The sequence below is a fragment of the Marmota monax genome, unplaced genomic scaffold (assembly GCF_021218885.2).
Source record: "Marmota monax isolate L192 unplaced genomic scaffold, Marmota_monax_Labrador192_F-V1.1 WCK01_AAM20220418_F8-fsc00364, whole genome shotgun sequence".
Classification (NCBI taxonomy): Eukaryota; Metazoa; Chordata; class Mammalia; order Rodentia; family Sciuridae; genus Marmota; species Marmota monax.
Window position 1 is genome coordinate 61,409 of NW_026694525.1, and position 18,250 is coordinate 79,658.

General features: G+C 47.2%; 1 protein-coding gene across 1 annotated transcript; it reads left to right on the forward strand.

Moving 5' to 3' along the window:
* The first annotated feature begins 229 nt into the window (after positions 1–229).
* Positions 230–5,668, forward strand: LOC124076344 (uncharacterized protein CXorf49 homolog). Its single transcript, XM_046420223.1, has 4 exons — positions 230–1,558; positions 2,171–2,324; positions 2,851–2,930; positions 5,630–5,668. Exons 1-4 carry the CDS (start codon positions 230–232, stop codon positions 5,666–5,668), a joined length of 1,602 nt encoding a protein of 533 aa, XP_046276179.1.
* Positions 5,669–18,250: the final 12,582 nt, after the last annotated feature.

Genomic DNA, 18,250 nt, shown 5'->3' on the forward strand with positions numbered 1-18,250 from the left:
CCAGGTCCCTACTGTTGATGACCCAATAAGGGGCGTGGTGGATGGCAGGGGGGAGGGGCCGGGCCAATGAGAAGGCCGTGATGCCGGTATCGAAGAGGCGTGAAACCACGCAATGTTTGTGGTATCTCGTGTGTCTTCTGTGGTGACCGCGTTCGCGAAGGCCTAACTGTTCTCGCTCGGACGCGGGGCGATCCTCTGTCTTCGACCCTGGCTGCCAGGCCTGCCCGACATGAGCTCAACCGACGAGGCTTCGGTTCAGGAAGACGGTTTTGGCCTGGACGGTGTGAAGCGCACCACCGTCACCAGTGCAGGCCCCAGGGCCACACGGGTACCGGGCCTGGGCCTTGAGCTGGGGCCCCCGCGGAGTGGGGAGGGCGAGGGCGGCCTCCCAGACCCTGAGGGCTATGAGTTCGAGTTGGAGGCCCAGGGGGAACAGCTAGAGGCAGGAGGGGCGGTGCTGCGGGTTGGCGAAGGCAGGCCTGGCTCCATGGCTGATAAGAAGGGGGATGCCCTGGACTTCGTGCCCCACCTCGCTGTGGAGTCTGTAGCCAGCGTGCAGCAGCTGACAGGCCAGGAGACCCCGGGCGCCCACAGATACCTGTCCCCGGAGAGCTGGGTGGCTGAACTGCCCGCCATTTGGGCTAACGCAGAGGCAGGCCCCAGCCGGAGATGGGCGCTGGCCCCAGGTTCCTTGGAAACACTGCAGGCCCCATCTGCTGCCCCTCTGCGTCACCCCAGTGGGCCTCAGGTGGGACAGGCCTGGGGGAACCCCGGGAGAGGCACCAAAACTAGGATGATGGGCAGTGGGGAAGCCCAGTTGCCCCCTTCTGATCCTGAGTCTTCAGATGAATTCACTGAGATACAGCTGGTGAGGGTGAGCCTTTGCCCGAAAGAAGGAGGCCAGACCAGTTCCAGCAGCCCCAGGGAACCGGGAGACACAGCCAACTGCACCTGTGTAGGGACCAGAGGGAATTTCCTTCAAATACCTACCTCTCTGCCGACCTCTGCTCCCGGCCGACTCACCTCTGCCATGGAAAGGCAGGCCTTGGGAGATCTGGCATCCTGTTCCTCCAAGAAAAGGCAAAGCGTGATCTGGGGCAAGGGAGGGAGCAGGCCCAGCTACCCTGGAGCAGCAGCTGCTGCTGTTGCTGCTGCTGCTGCTGCTCCTCTTCCTCCTCTTCCTCCTCCTCCTCCTCCTCCTCCTCCTCCTCCTCCTGCTACTTGTGCTTCAGGAGGCCTGCCCAGGGCCACTCCTAGGAAGAAGGCCATCCAGGAGAAGAAATCCCTGGGGAGTGGCTCAAAATTTAGCCTGGGCAGGGTCTTCCCTATATGGGGGCAGAGACTCAAAGCCGCTCCTCTGGAAACGGCCACCCTTCCCCCAATCCCGGGTGTTCCCCTGTTTGGGAGGTCCAAGAGGTATTCCTTGGTGCCCTTGGAACCCAAGCAGCCCAAGCACAGTGGCACTGCAAAGAGATCTATGGCGAAGAAGACACAGGAATCCCATCCTGTGACTGGTGATGATAATGACCCAAATAGAGCTACAGTTCCAACAGCCCAAGTGAGTAGGCCTTTGCAGTCCCCCTCCTCCTCTTTCTCCTCCTCCTCCTCCTCCTCCTCCTCCTCCTCCTCCTCCTCCTCCTCTTCCTCCTCCACTCACTCTGCCTTTCTCCTCACCCAGCCCACACTTCTTTGCCCTTACTCCCTCTGCCTCTTGTTCACGGGTTGTCGTTGGGTGCCCACTGTCTGGGGGTCTCTGTGGTCGGGGCGGACATCAACAAAGAACCTAGTAGGTGCTGGTGCCTGTTGGCCACACTTTGTGCATTTCCTGCCTCCTCCCCAGACGGGCTGGGGTGGGAAGCAGGTCTGGCTGCTAACATGAACAGGAGTCCCCTTACACTTTGGGCCACACAGCAGAGTGTTTAGTCCCATCTGCCTCCAGATTCATTCCTCCCAGCACTTCTCCCAGGAGGCCTGAGCTTTCTCCATGACCCTCATGCTTCTCCCTGGCCCGGGTCCACCTCCTGGCCTGGGGCTGAGAGAGGGAGACAGTGCTGACAAGATGAGCCTTGGAGTTCCCCCTTCATTCCCCACCTAACCCAGCCCCCGTATGCACCTAATCATACGCAACAGGCACACCCCCTAACCTGAATCACTGAGAAATCTGTGTTAGTGTCCAGCACACCGGCCGGGGACACCTTGCCTGTGCATGCACCGTGGAGAATTCAACAGTGGTGACCCCAACACCAGAGCCCCCCAGCCTCCGGCAAGCTCCCAGCCCTTGGACCTGAGTCAGGGAGGCCTCACCCCCAGAGGCCCTGCCTCTGGTGAGTGTTGTGGGTTGGACGGGAGGGGAGAAGGGTGGGACCCTCTTACTCTATCACTTCTGGGGACCCTGGCCTTGATCCCAGGCCTTTGTGCCTACGCAGGAAGTGTTCCCACAGGAAACTAGGTGTGAGCAAGTCTGGCTTCGGGCCACTTGATTCCCTGTGCGGGGTTTACGTGAAGGGATGCTTTTGTAGCAGTGCCCCAGACGCCATCTGCAGAAGTAGACTTGCAGCAGAACGTGGCCTTTTGAATTGGGGCCTGTTCAGTCACATGGCTCCTCTCAGGGGCTGGCTGTGTCTGCACTTCTGTTAGTGTCCAACCCTGAGCCACAGGGGGGTCCACAGTGGCAGCTGGGGCTGACACTGGGTAGCAGAGAAGGTGGGCCAAGAGAGAGGGGTGGAGCTGTGGGGCAGAGCAGGTGCAACTTGCTGCCTGCAGAGGGGGATGCTGCCTCCCTTTAGACCCAGCCAGGTCCTCTCCATTTCCCAAGCAGGCTGGAGAGCTGGATCTTGTGTTCTCTTTCAGGTGATCAGGAGTCAGCTGTGCATCACCCAGTTCTAGAAAGGCAGCAGCAGCAGCCACCCGGAACACAGGGCTGTCTCCAGGTACCACTTTCTGTGGCTTCTAGGAGTGCTGGCCCCCGCTGAGATGGTGGGCTGCGTGTGCAGGTTAAGCTGACTTTGGTGCTCCCATGCATCCTGCACCACAGGGACGTCGGGCTCCACCTTTCCCCTGAGGTTTCCCTCTGCCTGTGTTGTCACCTGGTTCTGGCATATGGGGGACCTGAGGAGTGGGAGCCAGTGGAAGGAGGCGGAGAGTGGAGAGCAGAATATCATTCTCTTTTCTCTTTCTCCGATGTCTATGTAACTAGTGTGTGGCTCTACAGAAAGAAATAGAGGACCTCAAAGAACAACTAGGTATGAGGAGTTGGAGTGGGCGGGGGGGCTGTGGCAGGGGCGGGGCAGAGGCAGACCTCAGTGTCTCCTGGTGCAGGTGTCTGGGGCGGGGTGGGGCTGCAGGGACAGGCAGCATCACAGGGCTGGACGTTGCTGTGCCTGGCCCGGGAGCCTTCTGTGCCTTCTTGACTGCCAGGGCCGTGCACAAAGAGCAGTGAATCATCTGAACTCCATGTACTCTGCCTTTGAGTCCCACAGGTCTCCTTCTCTGAGGACCTTTTGAGACGCCTCCTTTATTTTCCCTTTAAGTGCTGGTTGGTGTGGTTTGCTTGGTGGTTGTTGTCCGGTGTTTGTATGCTTGCTTGCTTGTTTGCGTTTAACACATTTTTGGATGCTTCTGCCACACCCCAGTGTTTGAGCACTGCCGGTGCGTGTTCTGTCATAGAAGACATTTCCACATTGAGTTCCAGTGGCAGGTGGGGGAGTCATTCCCAGGGCTGATCGGACAGGGGCTGGAGGGGACTCAGATTCCAGGGGCAACTGGGAAGGGGAGGCAGGGGGACAGTCTCTTGCACTCCTGTGTCTGGAGTGCTCGGTCATGCCTCTCTCTTTCAGCGGTCATGCAGTCCCTGGATGACAAGTTCCAGGTCTTCTGAAGTGAGTGTCAAGCTTATCATCCCTCTTTCCCACAAACCTGGCTATCTGGGGATTGGGGGTGGCTGTGAGCCTGCACTGGTCCTGGGTTGGCCCTGACTCTGCTCTGCTTGTCAGGCCGAACAAAGCATCTTCCAGTGAGGTGAGCTGCTGGTACCTGTGAAGCCCAGGAGCAGCGGCCAAGCTCATTCCCTCTGGCTCTTCAGCCAGGGCCCCCTGCAGTTCACAATTAAAGTTCCCCTCATGTCCTGTGTTCCGCCCTCTCTCTGAGTGGTGGGGGCCTGTAGGGGACAGGAGATGGGTGGGAGCTGCCCCATCTCAGAGCAGGTTAGGAACAGTACCCACGGCATTTCGTGGTGGGCCTGTCCCTGAGGCGGGTGTTCTTGGGTGGCCTCTGAGCAGGAGCCCTGTGTTCAGGCTCCATGGTGCCCTGGGTTTGGTTTCCGTGTGGCCTGGGTCCAGTCCTGCTAGCATGTCCTCCCTTTGCCCACCAGCTCTCTTGGTGCTCCCTCCTAATGTCCTTCCCTCTGGAGGGAAGGGTCATGCAGGACCCATTCTAGCCTTCTCACCCCGCCACTTTCAGCAGGAATTATTAAGGCCCATCCAGAGCCCAGTTCCCCTGCCTTCCCAGCTTTTTTTTTTCATTGCCCTGCTTCTCCCCTCTCACCCTTCTTTTCCATCCTGAGCATCCTTGATCTCTCCCATGGCTTCCCCTGGTGGCCTGTCCTGAGTGAATGATTTCAACAGGCTTTGGAGGGCACAGTTGAGCTCACCTTCCCCCTCCCAGGCCTAGTCTTATTTCTGGTATCATTGTCTTCCTCAGGTGTCACCACACAGAGGGACAGCTCAGCTAGAAATTGCCCATCATCCTTAGTTCCCTCTTACCCCTCACCTCTGAAGCCCAGTGGGCAAATTCTGCCACGTTTCCCTTCTTCTTTCAGTAGAGGGGTAGGGGCAGAGGTCACAGCCCAGTGGGTGGCAGAACAATGCAAGGGTACAGGTAACTTGGAGAAAAGTGGTTTGTCTCTGGTTATAGGAGGGGGCTGTGGGTCTGTGGGCCAACCTGGAGGAAACTGCCCAAGGGCACCTGGAATGAACGGTCAGGCACGAGAGTGTCCGCATCCTCCCATATCCTAGTCGGTCGACCAGCCCTTCCGATCCGGTCAGCTCCATAGCTCTCGTTTGAAAAGGTCCAGTTTATGTCTAGGGCAAATGTGGATGAGAGATCTGCGTGTGCATGAACGGTCCCCATCCAGAAACCTTCTGAGCACCCCCATGGCACTGATCCTCCTGGACATGATGATATTGTGAAAAGCACAATCTCACAGACTGCCTCCTGAGGACACATGAGATTTTGTCTGAGCTCCATATTCTGATGTCACTGTCCCTGATGGATAGTTGGTCCAGCTGTGCCTAAGACTCAGTGATAGATTCATTCATTTTTAAGTGAGGAGAGACAAGTGTGGGTTCTCCAGCTCCCATCCCAAACACGCTGGATGCATAATAAGCAAGTCCAACTAATGAAGATGTTGCTTTTAAGATGTAGGTGTGTGTGTGTGTGTGTGTGTGTGTGTGTGTCTGGGTGTCTGGGTGTCCACGTGTGCTATTTGCATCCAATGAATTGGAGATGGTGGCCCTTGAGGAAAACCAATATGACTTTGGGAATGGAGGCTGTGGCGGCAGGGCGCAGAAAGCAGAGGGATCAAATGCACAAGGCTACCTCAGAATATCTGGTTCTCCCCTTGCCTTTAAAGCAGCGAGCACCTGTGGGCGATGGCCGTGCCCTGAGCTGAACCCAAGTGGGATGTTCCTGTGGAGGATGGAGAGTGGGACTGCCTGCTGCGGACTGGATCAGGCTTGGGAACACCTTTCCCTAGACTTCCACTCTGTGTCTCCTCTGAGTCCCATGGGATAGGCTTAGGGAGACAGACCTTCACACACACGGTAGACCTCAGAGCCAGAAAGGATCAGCAGCAGAGGGACTTAACACCATCCACTTCAAACCTCCCCCTAAGCAGGGGCCTGGGTTCCTTAGGCTGTGGCTGAGACCCTGACACAAGTAGCTGTTCCTTGGAGGGGTAAAACACAGCAAGATTGACATCTGCTTGAGGAAGCTGGCCGGAGACTCTGTGGCTGGGGTTCCTGCCACTGGAGACATTCAGGTCAGTTCCAACTGGGGTGAATTCTGGCACCATGCTCTGTCCTGGGAGGCAAGGGGCCATCCTCCCAGGTCAGCCTATTGACCCAGAGCAGCCTATTGACCGAGCCTTGCCTAGGCACAAACTCGACTCTTGGTGACCAGCTTCCACCAGCCCTGCTTCTTCCTTCGGAGCACACGTTCTGTCTGCCCCCTGCTCATACCAGACACAGCACAATAGTGTTGCTGTTACAAGTACACCATGCCACTAGCCATTGTTGGTGCCAAATGACCAGAATTAGGGACAGATTCTGAGGTTCTATCAGGTTCAGATGGAACCAACTTCACACCCCTCCACATCCGCTTTTCCCCCAAGCCACCTCTGCCATGCAGGGGAACTTAGTGTTGGCCTGGAGAGCTTCAGGTGGGGTCTTGCCTCTTGGTGCTACTCTTCTCAGAGTGAGCTCTGGAGGCTGGCTGGACCATATGCCTGTGCTTGATGCAGCTGCACCTTGGAGACATGAGTGATATTCCACTTGGACCAGGTATCCGATCTCCCACCTGTTTATTTCCAAACATGAGCTTTCACCCTGGGGGCAGTAAAGATGGAATCCCCACCAGGCTCCAGCTAGGGCAAAAGGGGTACCAGACAGTCAGCTGGCAAGAGGCATCCAGTGCAACCATCCCCAGCTGTGAGTAGGCCCGAAAGAGTGCATTCTGGAATATCAGGTGACATCATGGTGGTAGGTCACAAGCATGGATTCTAGTCCTTGCTTCACAAACTTCCAGGTGAACTTGGGCAACTTTGTGCCCACCTGTCTCCAAGAACTCCTTTCCTCGTCCACAATTCCTTGTGATCCATCTCCTTTTTGGTGAAGGCAGCTCAGGTGTCTGCCGGGTTCAGCTGTGTACACTGTGGCCGCCAGGATGGACATGTGAGCCATACCCATGTGAAGCCATGCTGCAGTGTTCGCATGATGACGACCTGAGCTGGGATCTGGCAGTTTGGCAGGAAAGAAATCCCAGGTAACCACCACTCAGAGTGAGAATCACAGCATTGCCAGCACCGGGACCCTCCTCCTCCAACAACTTCCCCATGCATCATTTACTTCTGCTGAAAGGATGAACGATCGCTCTCAAAGAAGATCCCTCACTAAAATACAAAAACCAATGGTGGCTACCAGAGGCCCAGGAGAGTAGAGGGAGGGGTGGGGGAAGGTTGATCAATGGGTACTCAGTTACAGTTAGGTAGGGGTAAGGAGTCCCGGTGTGCAATTGTTGAATATGCACAACGATTATCTACTGCACATTTCAAAGAGCCAGAAGTGGACTTCACCCATGGCCACCCACGGGAGGAGAGGTGAGATGGCAGGTGACATCACTAAGTCTCAGGCAACGTGGACTGGTGGCAGCACAATGTTTGGGAAGATCACCTGCAAGTGAATCCCAGTCAAACTCATTTTTGAGGATGAGCAGGGTCTTGCTTCCTTTCCCTGAAGCATTAACTTGTTTTCTGGAGGTACCCCAGAAAGGGTATTTCAGATTTCTGGAGCAGCAGAAATCTTATAAAAATCTTACAAAAGTATCCTTGGAGCCAATCCCTAAAAAACAAATCCCGAATGTCTTCTTTGATATAAGGGGGGGGGGAGGTGGGGGGGGTGGGCGACTCAAAACAGAGCAGGGAAGAAGAGCATGAGAAGAAGATTACCATTAAACAGGGACGAGAGGTGGGAGGGAATGGGAGAGAGAAGGAGAATTGCACGGAAGACGGAAGGAGACCCTCATTGTTATACAAAATTATATATAAGAGGATGTGAGGGGGAAGGGGAAAAAAGAGAGAAATGAGTTACAGTAGATGGGGTAGAGAGAGGTGATGGAGGGGAGGGGAGGGGAGGGGGGATAGGAGGGGGATAGGAAGGACAACAGAATACAACAGACACTAGTATGGCAGGATGTATAAATGTGGCTGTATAACCAATATGATCCTGCAATTTGTACACATGGGAAAAATAAGAATTCATACCGCATTTGAATCAAATGTATGATACATGATATATCAAGATCATTGTAATGTTTTGAGCAACTAATAAAAAAAAAAGTATCCTTGGACATTTGCAGATTGTTGGCAGGAAATGTGCTTTTGATCTGGGCCCAAAGAAGGCTTATTTCACGTTGGTGAATGAAGTTTCAGGGTGTGGGTATCCACCGTGTTCATTTGCGTGTCCTTGGAGGTTGACAGTATATTGGCTTCCTGGCTATGCATGATTTGGGGACCATTTTCCCTTCTCTAGGCAGTGTTTGCATCAAGTTTGTAAGATCCACCATGTGGAGCACTACACTCACTTTTGCCCGTGTAGCGATAAATGGAGAAAATGATTTCTCAACAATACTCATAATACAAACTTTGTTGTCTGGTGAAAAGAAAAATCTGGAAGAAAATATTTTGTATATTTTCTCTATATGGAAATGATAAATGAGAAGATAGATGTTTTTAACCTAATTTACACATTACACAATGTATGCATATTGAAACGCCACATGGTACTCCAGTTGTTTGTTGAGCTTTCATGTTTTTGATGTATCGGTCTAAAATCTTCATAGACAATAAAATTGCTACGAGAGGTTTTCAGTATCATGGTCATCCAAAAACAAGTTAAGTATGTGAAATAATACATGTTACTTAGCTCAGTTTAGCCATGCTACAATGTGCACGTATTTCAACACATTATGCCACACACCATAAATTATATACAATGTTTGTCAGTGAAACATACATAGAAATATGCTGGGTGCAGTGGTACACACCTGCAATCCCAGGGAATCAGCAGGCTGAAGCGGGAGGATTGCTTGGACATCATGGTGAGACCCTGCCTCAAAGTAAAAACTAAAATAATCTGGGGATCCAGCTCAGTGGTAGAGTGTCCCTGGGTTCAATCCCCAGTACAGCAATAAGTAAGTAAAGGAATGAACAATGCACACATATAAGCAGTTGCATTTCATATCAGAGTATTTATATAAAGAGTTCCTGTCATATAGGGACTCCTATCCAGGAAACAGATCTGGCGTCCCAGCAGGTGGAAGGAGATGCAAGATACAGGATAGTAGACGTGTTTTATTCAGAGGTGGAGACAACCTCTGTCCTCCAGCTTCAACTTTAGCCCTGCCCAGTTCCATTTTGCCCTCATTTTATAGACACTCCAAGCAAAGAAGGCACACTGCCGACAGGTTACATCAGTGGACACATGCTCACAAGCAAATGTTTACATCCTCAAGGACATGTGCTGGATCAGAATGACTCTGACCTTGACTACACACTAACCACAACCCAGGCTATTCACGGCCTTGGCTACAAACTAAAAACATAAAACAGCATAGTCTGCCTCAGCAAGGGAGCCTATCTGTAGCTGTTTGTGGCCTGCTCCAACAGTTCCTCTAAAATTTAGGCCATGGATCGATCACAGTTTAAAAATATTTTCCTCATGGTGATGTGCTCATGGAATGACCAACATTCAAAATGCAAGAGAAAATGCCTATCTGGTGTACATGAGTTTGGTGATTTATGCAGGAAAACAATTGGGAAAATGGTGTGGATTGCTTCTTCTTTATAATTATTAACACTAATTAATTTACAGATTAATTGGATTCACTCTATTTTCATGTGAACATATGTTGTGCATGGATCATGTCCATCCATCCTTCTCCCACCCCTGTTGCCCTTCCCTCCATCCCCTCATAGCCAAGCCAGTCCCTAGTAATAAATCCCAATAGCCCTTCTAGTTTCATGTTTCTTTTCTTTTTTTCTAGGTAACCCAGAAAAACTTTGATACTTGGCTCCTTGTGCCTGACTTACTTCACTTTGCAGGATGACCTCCAGTGCCAATCTTTCATTCTTTGTGGCTGAAAAAAACTCTGTTGTGTACAAATACCACATTTTTCTTATCCATTCATCTGATGACAGGCGCCTGGGCTGATATCTTAGCCATTGTGAATTTAGCACTGTCATGATCATGCATATGCAGACATCTCTTTTGTATGCTGACTTCATTTCTTTTTAGTAATAAGCAGGTGTGGGATAGCTGGATCGTTTTATTGTATTTTATTTTTTGTTAACTCAGTATTGCTATAAAATATAGAAAATACATAATCATTTAAAAAAGCATTGTGTTATTAATGATATTGATATGACTTTGGTATTGCCAGCTATAAGAACGTCATTGTTTGAGGATTCTGACCATAAAAGAATACAATTTTGCATCCATGGTTGTAGAATTTTTTTTGTTGTTACCTCAAATCTTAACATGTAAATGATTGTTTATACCCTCACTGTACTTTTTCTTCTTATTTTACATAATCCAGAATATTTTGTGACCTAACACCTCAAATTTTTATCTTTGAATGCAATAATCTGGCTACAATTCCTTTCCCTGTTTAAAGATAAATGAAAAACCAGAATTAATTTCAGAACTACATTGTAAGAGTCCAAATTTCAGTTATTTCTAATTTTTGACAGATTCTTTGAACCAGGGTAAGATGACATAAAGCACACACAACACTCAATCAAATAAATGAATTTGGCTCCATTTTTTGTTAAATGATTCTCCTGAATTCTCCAGAAAGCCATGTGGATTGATAATTCAGTATGATAACTTTAAGGAATGGGTGATGAAAATTTGACACTCAACAATGACAGATTTTTGATTGCAGTGACTGGTCACAGGCGACAGACATTTTTTTTCCTGGTACTAGGGATTGAACTCAGGTATTCTACCACTGAGCTGCATCCCTAGGCCTTTATTAACATATATATTTTTCAAAAAATTTCAGACTTGGTCTCACTAAGTTGCCCAGTCTGACCTCTAATTAATATCCTCAGGGCTCGACTGGTGTGGCCTCTGTGTCATTTGAAACCCTCAGTCAGAGGTGCGGCTGCAGCTTTTTGTCACTGGGCAGCTGTATGAAAAGCACATATGTGAAATGCTATCCCGAGCCGTTCTAAGACAATAAGCCCCATGCTACCATGACCTGCTAAGCTACTGCCTGGGCCACTGGTTGCTGCAGCAGGTGCCTGTGTTCTGGCTCTTGGATGCCTGGGCCCTGGACTATGCCTCGGATGGCTTGGCCTCATTTGTGGTCTTGGACCCTGTGCCCCAGTGCTTGCTTGTATACCCAGAGGAGGCCTCAGAGGCCTCGTAGCCCACAGAGACCTTGGCCTGGGAGGAGCCAGAACAACCTGCAGGGGGGCAAGGCACAGAGGCTAGGATAAGCAAGACATGTGTGCAGCCATCACTGCCAATGAAATATGAATAAGAGTAATGAGAATAACATACCAGAGTGAAAGAGTTGGATAAGTTACCCAGCAGCATTGAACCCCAATGGCAACTAAGTGCCTTATTTGCTAGAGGAAGTAGAGAAGTGGTCAGAAGCTCCCAAAGATCATCTAGTAAAATAAAACAAGCACCCATTTCTCTACATGGCTGAAGAGAAAGATGGGCATCGAAGCCATAAGACTCACAACTTCTGTGTGTCTGCCTCAGAGCATGAGATTCAAGAATCAGCTTTACTAGCCAAGAACAGGAGGCAGGTAGAGAACAGAAAGCTAGCTGCTCAGAGGTATTTGCCCTCCTCGGAGGTGGAGAAGAACAGGAAGGTGAAGGCCCCTCTGCAAAGAGCCCGTGGGTGATGGGAGTATATGTGCTACAACTCAACAAGAGTATAGATATGGGCCAGTCCTGAAAAATTCACCAACGGGCCAGACTGTTCTTGAACTCAGAATGGGGCAGGACCTCTCAGAGAATGGCCAGAAGGCTGTTGTGTCAGTGAATCTTGTCACTTACCTAAGCAGTGGGTAAGAACGTTGAAGCTATAGACACTTGGTTACTCGTGAAGATGAGCCCCCAGACCCCTGGTATTCTTGTGAGTTGTGTCTGAGCACCTCATCTTTGAGGTGCTCACATCAGATGCCTTTAAATGGCTATGAGGCTTCTGTCCCCCTCTGGATGGTGCAGGTGGGACATGTCATCCATCCTAGGGGCCTCCGACTCCATACTTGTGAGGTCCCCATCCTGCTTGAGACTCGCATTTACTAGCACATGTAGTTTCTTTTGTAAAAGATTCTCAAGCAAACAGTACTCACCACGATCTTGAGTTCATATCACACCATGACCTCTCAAGTCCATGTGTGGTGAAGCAGGGCTGTGTTGGATACTGAAAGCTAAAGAAGTGTTTGTACTTCAGCTTACATCACCTTCACATGGGTCGTGTTATTTAAGGATTGGGCTGGTGAGGGCCTGCTTCTCTGAATGGACTTGAGGCACTCAGTAGTTTAATAGTTACACGCATTCCAGTAGATGTGATGCCAATCACTGTGTATTTAGGTGGTAATGAAGTTTCTTTGATTTGATGTCACCACTCTTTTTAATTACAGAATTTCTCTTTAGAACATGTAAGGTTCCGCCAGCCACCAGTTATAGGTTGTGGACTCTAGATTCTTCTGCAATAGCTGGCAGAACATGTGGAACTCATAACCTGAAATCACATGTAATGAATTGAGATTGGCTTGTGGGGAGAGGGCAAGGGAAGACGTTAGAGATCCTGCCTACCTTGCCTTCTCTGCTCTTTCTTCCACAGAACTTAGTATACTATTCATGCTTAGCTTGAACTGGCCGTATTTGTTTTCTGGCCAGCCGATCTTATCTGCACCTTACTGTGAGCCTGGGGGGTCACTGTGAGCAGGCACAGCTGTGTCTCAACAGTGCTGAGTCCTTTTTGTGCATTTGCCTTTATGATGGGAAACAGTCTTCACAGACACTCATTTCCCAGGTGGTGGGCCTCTCCATGAGGTGAGTTCTGTCCCTGAAGGATGAGGGCAGGTGCTCCAGGGGGACTAGTAGGTGCTTGGCCTCCAGCTTAGCACCCTCAGGTGTGAGTGGAAAGCTGGTGTCAGACCCAAGGCTAGGCCTGCCTTGGTTCTTACTCAGTGTCTGAAGTCCAGTGGCTCTTAGCACACAATCTGGCTTCACTCCACATAAAGTTGTCACAATGTCATCTTGTCACTGTGTCAAGCAGTGAAAATGCATACTGGAAAATCCTGGACGTTTGTGTAGTCTTGAGTTGAATTTTTCCATATGGATAATGCACCTCGTCATTGAGGTTGTATTTCCAAGAGGAAGGTCTACATGTTGTCAAACACACTGGCTAGGAATTCTGGTGAACTTTGCTTTAACCCATCACAAGTCTTCAAATGCTGTGACAACAAGATTGTGACATGGCAGTGGTGTGGCTCAGGCAGTTTCACCTACCTGGCTGAGCATCAGGTTGCATCTGATCATCTCAGATGATGGGGGTACAGTGCCTGGCACCCCACTCCTCTAGCCTGTGGTTCACCAGACACCTAGAAAATACACTTCAGCTTGTGCACTTACCTCTGAATTCCAGGCAGAAATGACTATGGAAGGCATATTGGCAAATTCCCACCTTTTTTTTTTTTTAGTTAGAAGACAAATTAACAAGGTTGTTAAGGAATTTTTGATGTGCATGAACAACGAATAGCTGAGTGTGGTAGCCATGGTCCCTCCTCAGCTACCTTTCAAGCCTACAATTTTTTTTTTTTTTTTTTTTTTTTGGTACCTAGGGATTGAACCCAGGGGCGCTTAGCCACTGGCCACACCTCCAGCCCTTTTTTTTTTTTTGGTATTTTATTTAGAGACAGGGTCTCATTGAGTTGCTAAGTGCCTCGCCAAGTTGCTGAGGCTGGTTTTGAACTCTCAATCCTCCTGCCTCAGCCTCCAGAGTCACTGGGATTACAGGTGTGCGCCATCATACCTAGTGAGCCTATGAATTTTTTAGAAGTTGTGATAATTTTTTAAAATATTTTTAAAATTGTCAATGGACCTTTAGTTTTTATTTATGGATACATGGTGCTGAGAATCAAACCCAGTGCCTCACACATGCTAGGCAAGCGCTCTGCCACTGAGCCACAACCCCAGCCCAAGTTGTGATAATTTGATGTTCCTACTTTCTTCTTATTACTGGGAACTGATGTAGTTGTAATCATGTTCCTAATTCTTGGGACATATCACAAGACAGGGAGATAGTTTAAAACTGTCTTTAGGTTGGAAGTCTAAAGTTGGTTGACAATCCAGTATTATTTAAAATTAATGCTACCTACATAGGTTTTTTTTTTTAATTTGGCTTTAAGTTCTTAATTAAAACAATTTGCCATTAAAAAATGATCCTCATGCCTCAGCATCCTGAGTCTTTGACAAAAGCTAAAATGTTCTAACATTTCTGTGATTCCTCTTCTCAGCAACAAAATGTATTTGAATTTACTGGAATTTCATCCATTTCCATATCTATGGGTAGTGTTGTTGGGTAATTGTAAACTTAAGGTTAAGACTTATTTGTCTATATCTTCATGTTTTATTAGGTTTTAGACTTGCCTATCCATTGAGATGTATTCCTTTTTTCTATATGTGTGTGTCTTTGGTTATAATTATCTTTTTTTGGAGTGTGCCCTGTGGTTTTGGTGTCTTTTAGTTTCATCTCCTAGGCTTAGCATAATGCAAGCATTAATTTCAACCTCCAATTCTGCTCAGTTTGCTGCTGTAGAACTGCTGATTTATTCTACTCTTGGAGAGCTGCTGTGATATTATGGGCTCTTCTGAGCTATCATCTTAGAACTTCTGTTTTTGCTGTATAAATATATGTTCAGGAATGGGATCTGAGATCCCCCTCTAACTGTTTCTATATGAGGACTGGTTGCTAACTTGGGAGTTTTCTCTCCCTAATCTATGTGTTGAAGTATTGTTGGAGCTTGAGTAGGGATAATTAATGCATGGAGTGAGGTTTGCTGTCACTTGGCTGAGCTGAGTGTAGCCCAGCAGCAGGATCTCTACTCTGTAAAATTGTAGTGTCCCAATCACTTTCCAGCCCCTTTTAGATAAAGGGGAAGGAAGCAACCATTATACAACCTTAAAATAAGTTCATGGTGCCACTTTGACATCTGTAACATTAATTGCCACATGGAAAGAAATGGTGGGATCAGCATTTGATTGCAGCCCCAGCAGCAACAACAACAACAAAAAAAAAAAAAAAACAGGCACAAACTAGATTTAGCATTAAACATCTGGTGTCAACTATATGATCCCTGATATTAATAACTGCAACAATATGAATGGTGGGGACAGGAATTATATAAACTAAATAGTTTTAACAGATAGTAAAAGTACAGTTCCATAGTAAAGAAAAAATGAGGTAGGAAGGCAATAGAAAGTTTTAAATATTTAAAAAGTGAACAGAGGGGAAGCAAGAGATAGGTAGCAGGGGATGACTATAAAGAAAGAGGAGTAAAAATATCTAAAAGTTAAAAAATAGAGGGAAAAGGAACAAGAGAATGTGGCTATTAGGGAAGAAAGTGAAGAAGGAGTAATAAGTGGAAGAAAGACAAAGTTAAGAAAAAAACAAATAAAAAAACAAACCAAAAGAAACCCATGAAAAATTCTATCCCTCCAAAGTCAAAACAAGGCTATAAACACATGAATAAAAAATGATTAAAATGAAAGAAAATTTACATAATATATATTCTTATATGTATGTGTTTATATATTTATATTCTTAAACCAGTCACCACAGTGAGAACACATACACATAAAGAGAATGCAAAAAAGAAAAAGAAAAAAAGGAAGGAGGATAGGAAAAACTTCTGGATGAAAAATGAAGGGCTTCTCTCCATTGAGGTGGTCAAAACGGTTGACAAAGATGCATGTTTACTGCCTATGCTATTGTGCCCTTCTTTTCAACTTCTTTTGGGTTATGTACCACTTGGATAAAGGGCTGGGGACTGTTAAATCGCACCTTTTTGTGTTTCTCACCAAACTACCAACTGGTGTGGCCTGGAACTGGAGCTGGCTGTAGTAGCTTTCAGCTTCCTATCTCATACATAAGATAGGATAGATTGAGGAGTACTGATGATTGGAGATTTGTCTGGACAGACTAGGTCAATGAACTCCCAGAGTGGGGCTGAAGTGTTCTAAATGAGAAGTTCCATTGGCTGGGGTTTAGTTTTGATCGTCCTTTGGAACTTTATCGGGAGGTATTTACTACAAAGATATTAGATTCACAGCCCCTCTTGCTGTGCAGATGCCAATCTCTGCTGGGTGTCTAGGTGTCAGGGACTTCCCCAAAATTTCAAAGAATGGGGAAATCTTAACCTCTGGATGTGGATTTCCCAGGATCAGACCTGAAGTACATACAGACACACCTGTCTGAACATTCTCTAGCCTCTCCCCAGCTGGTTTCTGAGCTGGCAGAAACAAAGGGAATGCGAGCCATTCTCCCCTCAGTATCACCAGCTTGGATCCCACTTGGCAAAATCCTCTCTGTGCCTGTTTCAGTCATGCTGGGCCAGGCACACTCTGGACCCTATGGTAGGTATTTGCTGGGACAGGCTGGCAATGCTTTTTATGAACCTTTGAACTCTGATCACTGAAAGATGCCAAGGAGCCACTTATAAATTGTTCCCACTTGTCAGCAGAGAGATTTTGAGTACTTGTCAATCATCAGCTTGCCCTACCTAGTCTTTGGGTCAGTAAAGATCAGCCTCCCACTCTGTTCCACAGGTTTTCCAGTGGGAAGTTATTCACTGCACTTTTCTCTCTTTCTGCCTATTACCTCTTCCCTCTGCATTTAACTGGTAGTGCTGGCACTATGCTAAGTTGGCACATCTCTAACATTCTTTTTCTATAATCAAAGTTTCTAAATCTGTTTCTACATGATTTCTTCTAGTTTCCAGTGTTGAATGTCAGTGAATTACCTCAATCACCCACCTTGCTGAGAAGCAATACTTCTGCTGCTTGAATCTCCAGGTGTGAAGCAACTGAAAAATATTCCCTTCCACCATCCACCACCTTCCACTAATCCACCATCTTCCTTCCCACTTTTGTCAATTATTACTTTACAGTTCATCTTTGTGGTTTGATGTTTTACTGTTTTCATGATTTTTGATTCTTTTCTACCTCCAATTTGTGTATCTCTTCTCGTGAGATTTATATTTTTACATGGTATCATGATGGTAGTTATCATTCTTCCACTTCTGGGTATAGGACTACGTTAAGCATCTTTGATAAGGTTGATTTGCTAGTCTGAATTCCTTTACTTTTGCTTATCTTGGAAGGTCTTTATTTGTCTTTTGATTCTGAAGGATAGTCTTGCTGTGTATAGTAATTTTGGTTGACAGTCATTTCTTTTTTAGGACTTGAAATATATCATTCCATGCCTTCCTTATCTATAGGGTTTCTGCTGAGAAATCAGCATTTAGTCTAATGGGGTTTCCCTCAAAGGTGACCTGGAGCTTTTCTCATGCAGATTTAGAAATTTTTCCTTTGTCTTGTACCTTGGACAGTTTGACCATTATATGTTGTGGTGAGAATTGTTCTGGTCATGTCTATTTGGGGCTTGATACCCTGTATGTAGATGTTTATGTCCTTCCCAAGATTAAGGAAGTTTCCGGTAATTGAGTTAATAAGTTTTGTATGCCCCTGACCTCTATTTCTTCTCTTTCAGGTATGCCAATGAGGCAAAGTTTGTTTTTCAAGTGGTATCCAACAGATTTTGCATGTTCTCTTCATTCTTTGTTATAGTTTTTAATGTCATCTGACTGTGATATTCCAATGATGTCTTTTCAAACTCTGATATTCTTTCTTCTGCTTGATTTTGATGCCTATATACTATTTTTTATTCATGGTGTTAGAGATTGAAAACAGGGCTTAAAACTTCTGGTCCTTCTGCCTCAGCCCCCCAAGGATCTGGGAATTACAGGTATATGCCACTAAACCTAACTTGAAGCTTGCAATTGAATTCTTTATTCTTTTTTTCAAATTCTGTTGGTGGTATTTCACACCTGTCTTCAAGCTCTGATTTGCTTTCTTCTGGTTGGTTTTGAGGCTTTATTCCTTTTTTCAATTATTTTTTCTTTTTCTTTATTTTCACAGTACTGGGAATTGAACACAAGGCTTTGAACATGTAATCCTCCTGCCTCCGCCTTCCAAGAAGCAGGAATTACAAGTATGTGTAGGTGCACCCATCTTGAGTCTTTCAATTGAACCCTTTACCTCACATATATAGCTCTTTGTTTCCAAGATTCCTGATTTTTCAATCAAAATCTCTTCATTTCTTTGCTGAAATTTTCATTCATGTCCTGGATTCTCTCTCTGATTTCATTTAATAGTTACCTGGATTTTCT

What these genes read in the sequence shown, in the direction of transcription:
- LOC124076344 (XM_046420223.1), top strand. Translation starts at nt 230, where the DNA reads ATGAGCTCAACCGACGAGGCTTCGGTTCAGGAAGACGGTTTTGGCCTG. An exon ending in CCCCAGAGGCCCTGCCTCTG is followed by an intron (nt 2,325 to 2,850) that starts GTGAGTGTTGTG and finishes GTTCTCTTTCAG; the next exon opens with GTGATCAGGAGTCAGCTGTG. An exon ending in GAACACAGGGCTGTCTCCAG is followed by an intron (nt 2,931 to 5,629) that starts GTACCACTTTCT and finishes TTGCCTTTAAAG; the next exon opens with CAGCGAGCACCTGTGGGCGA.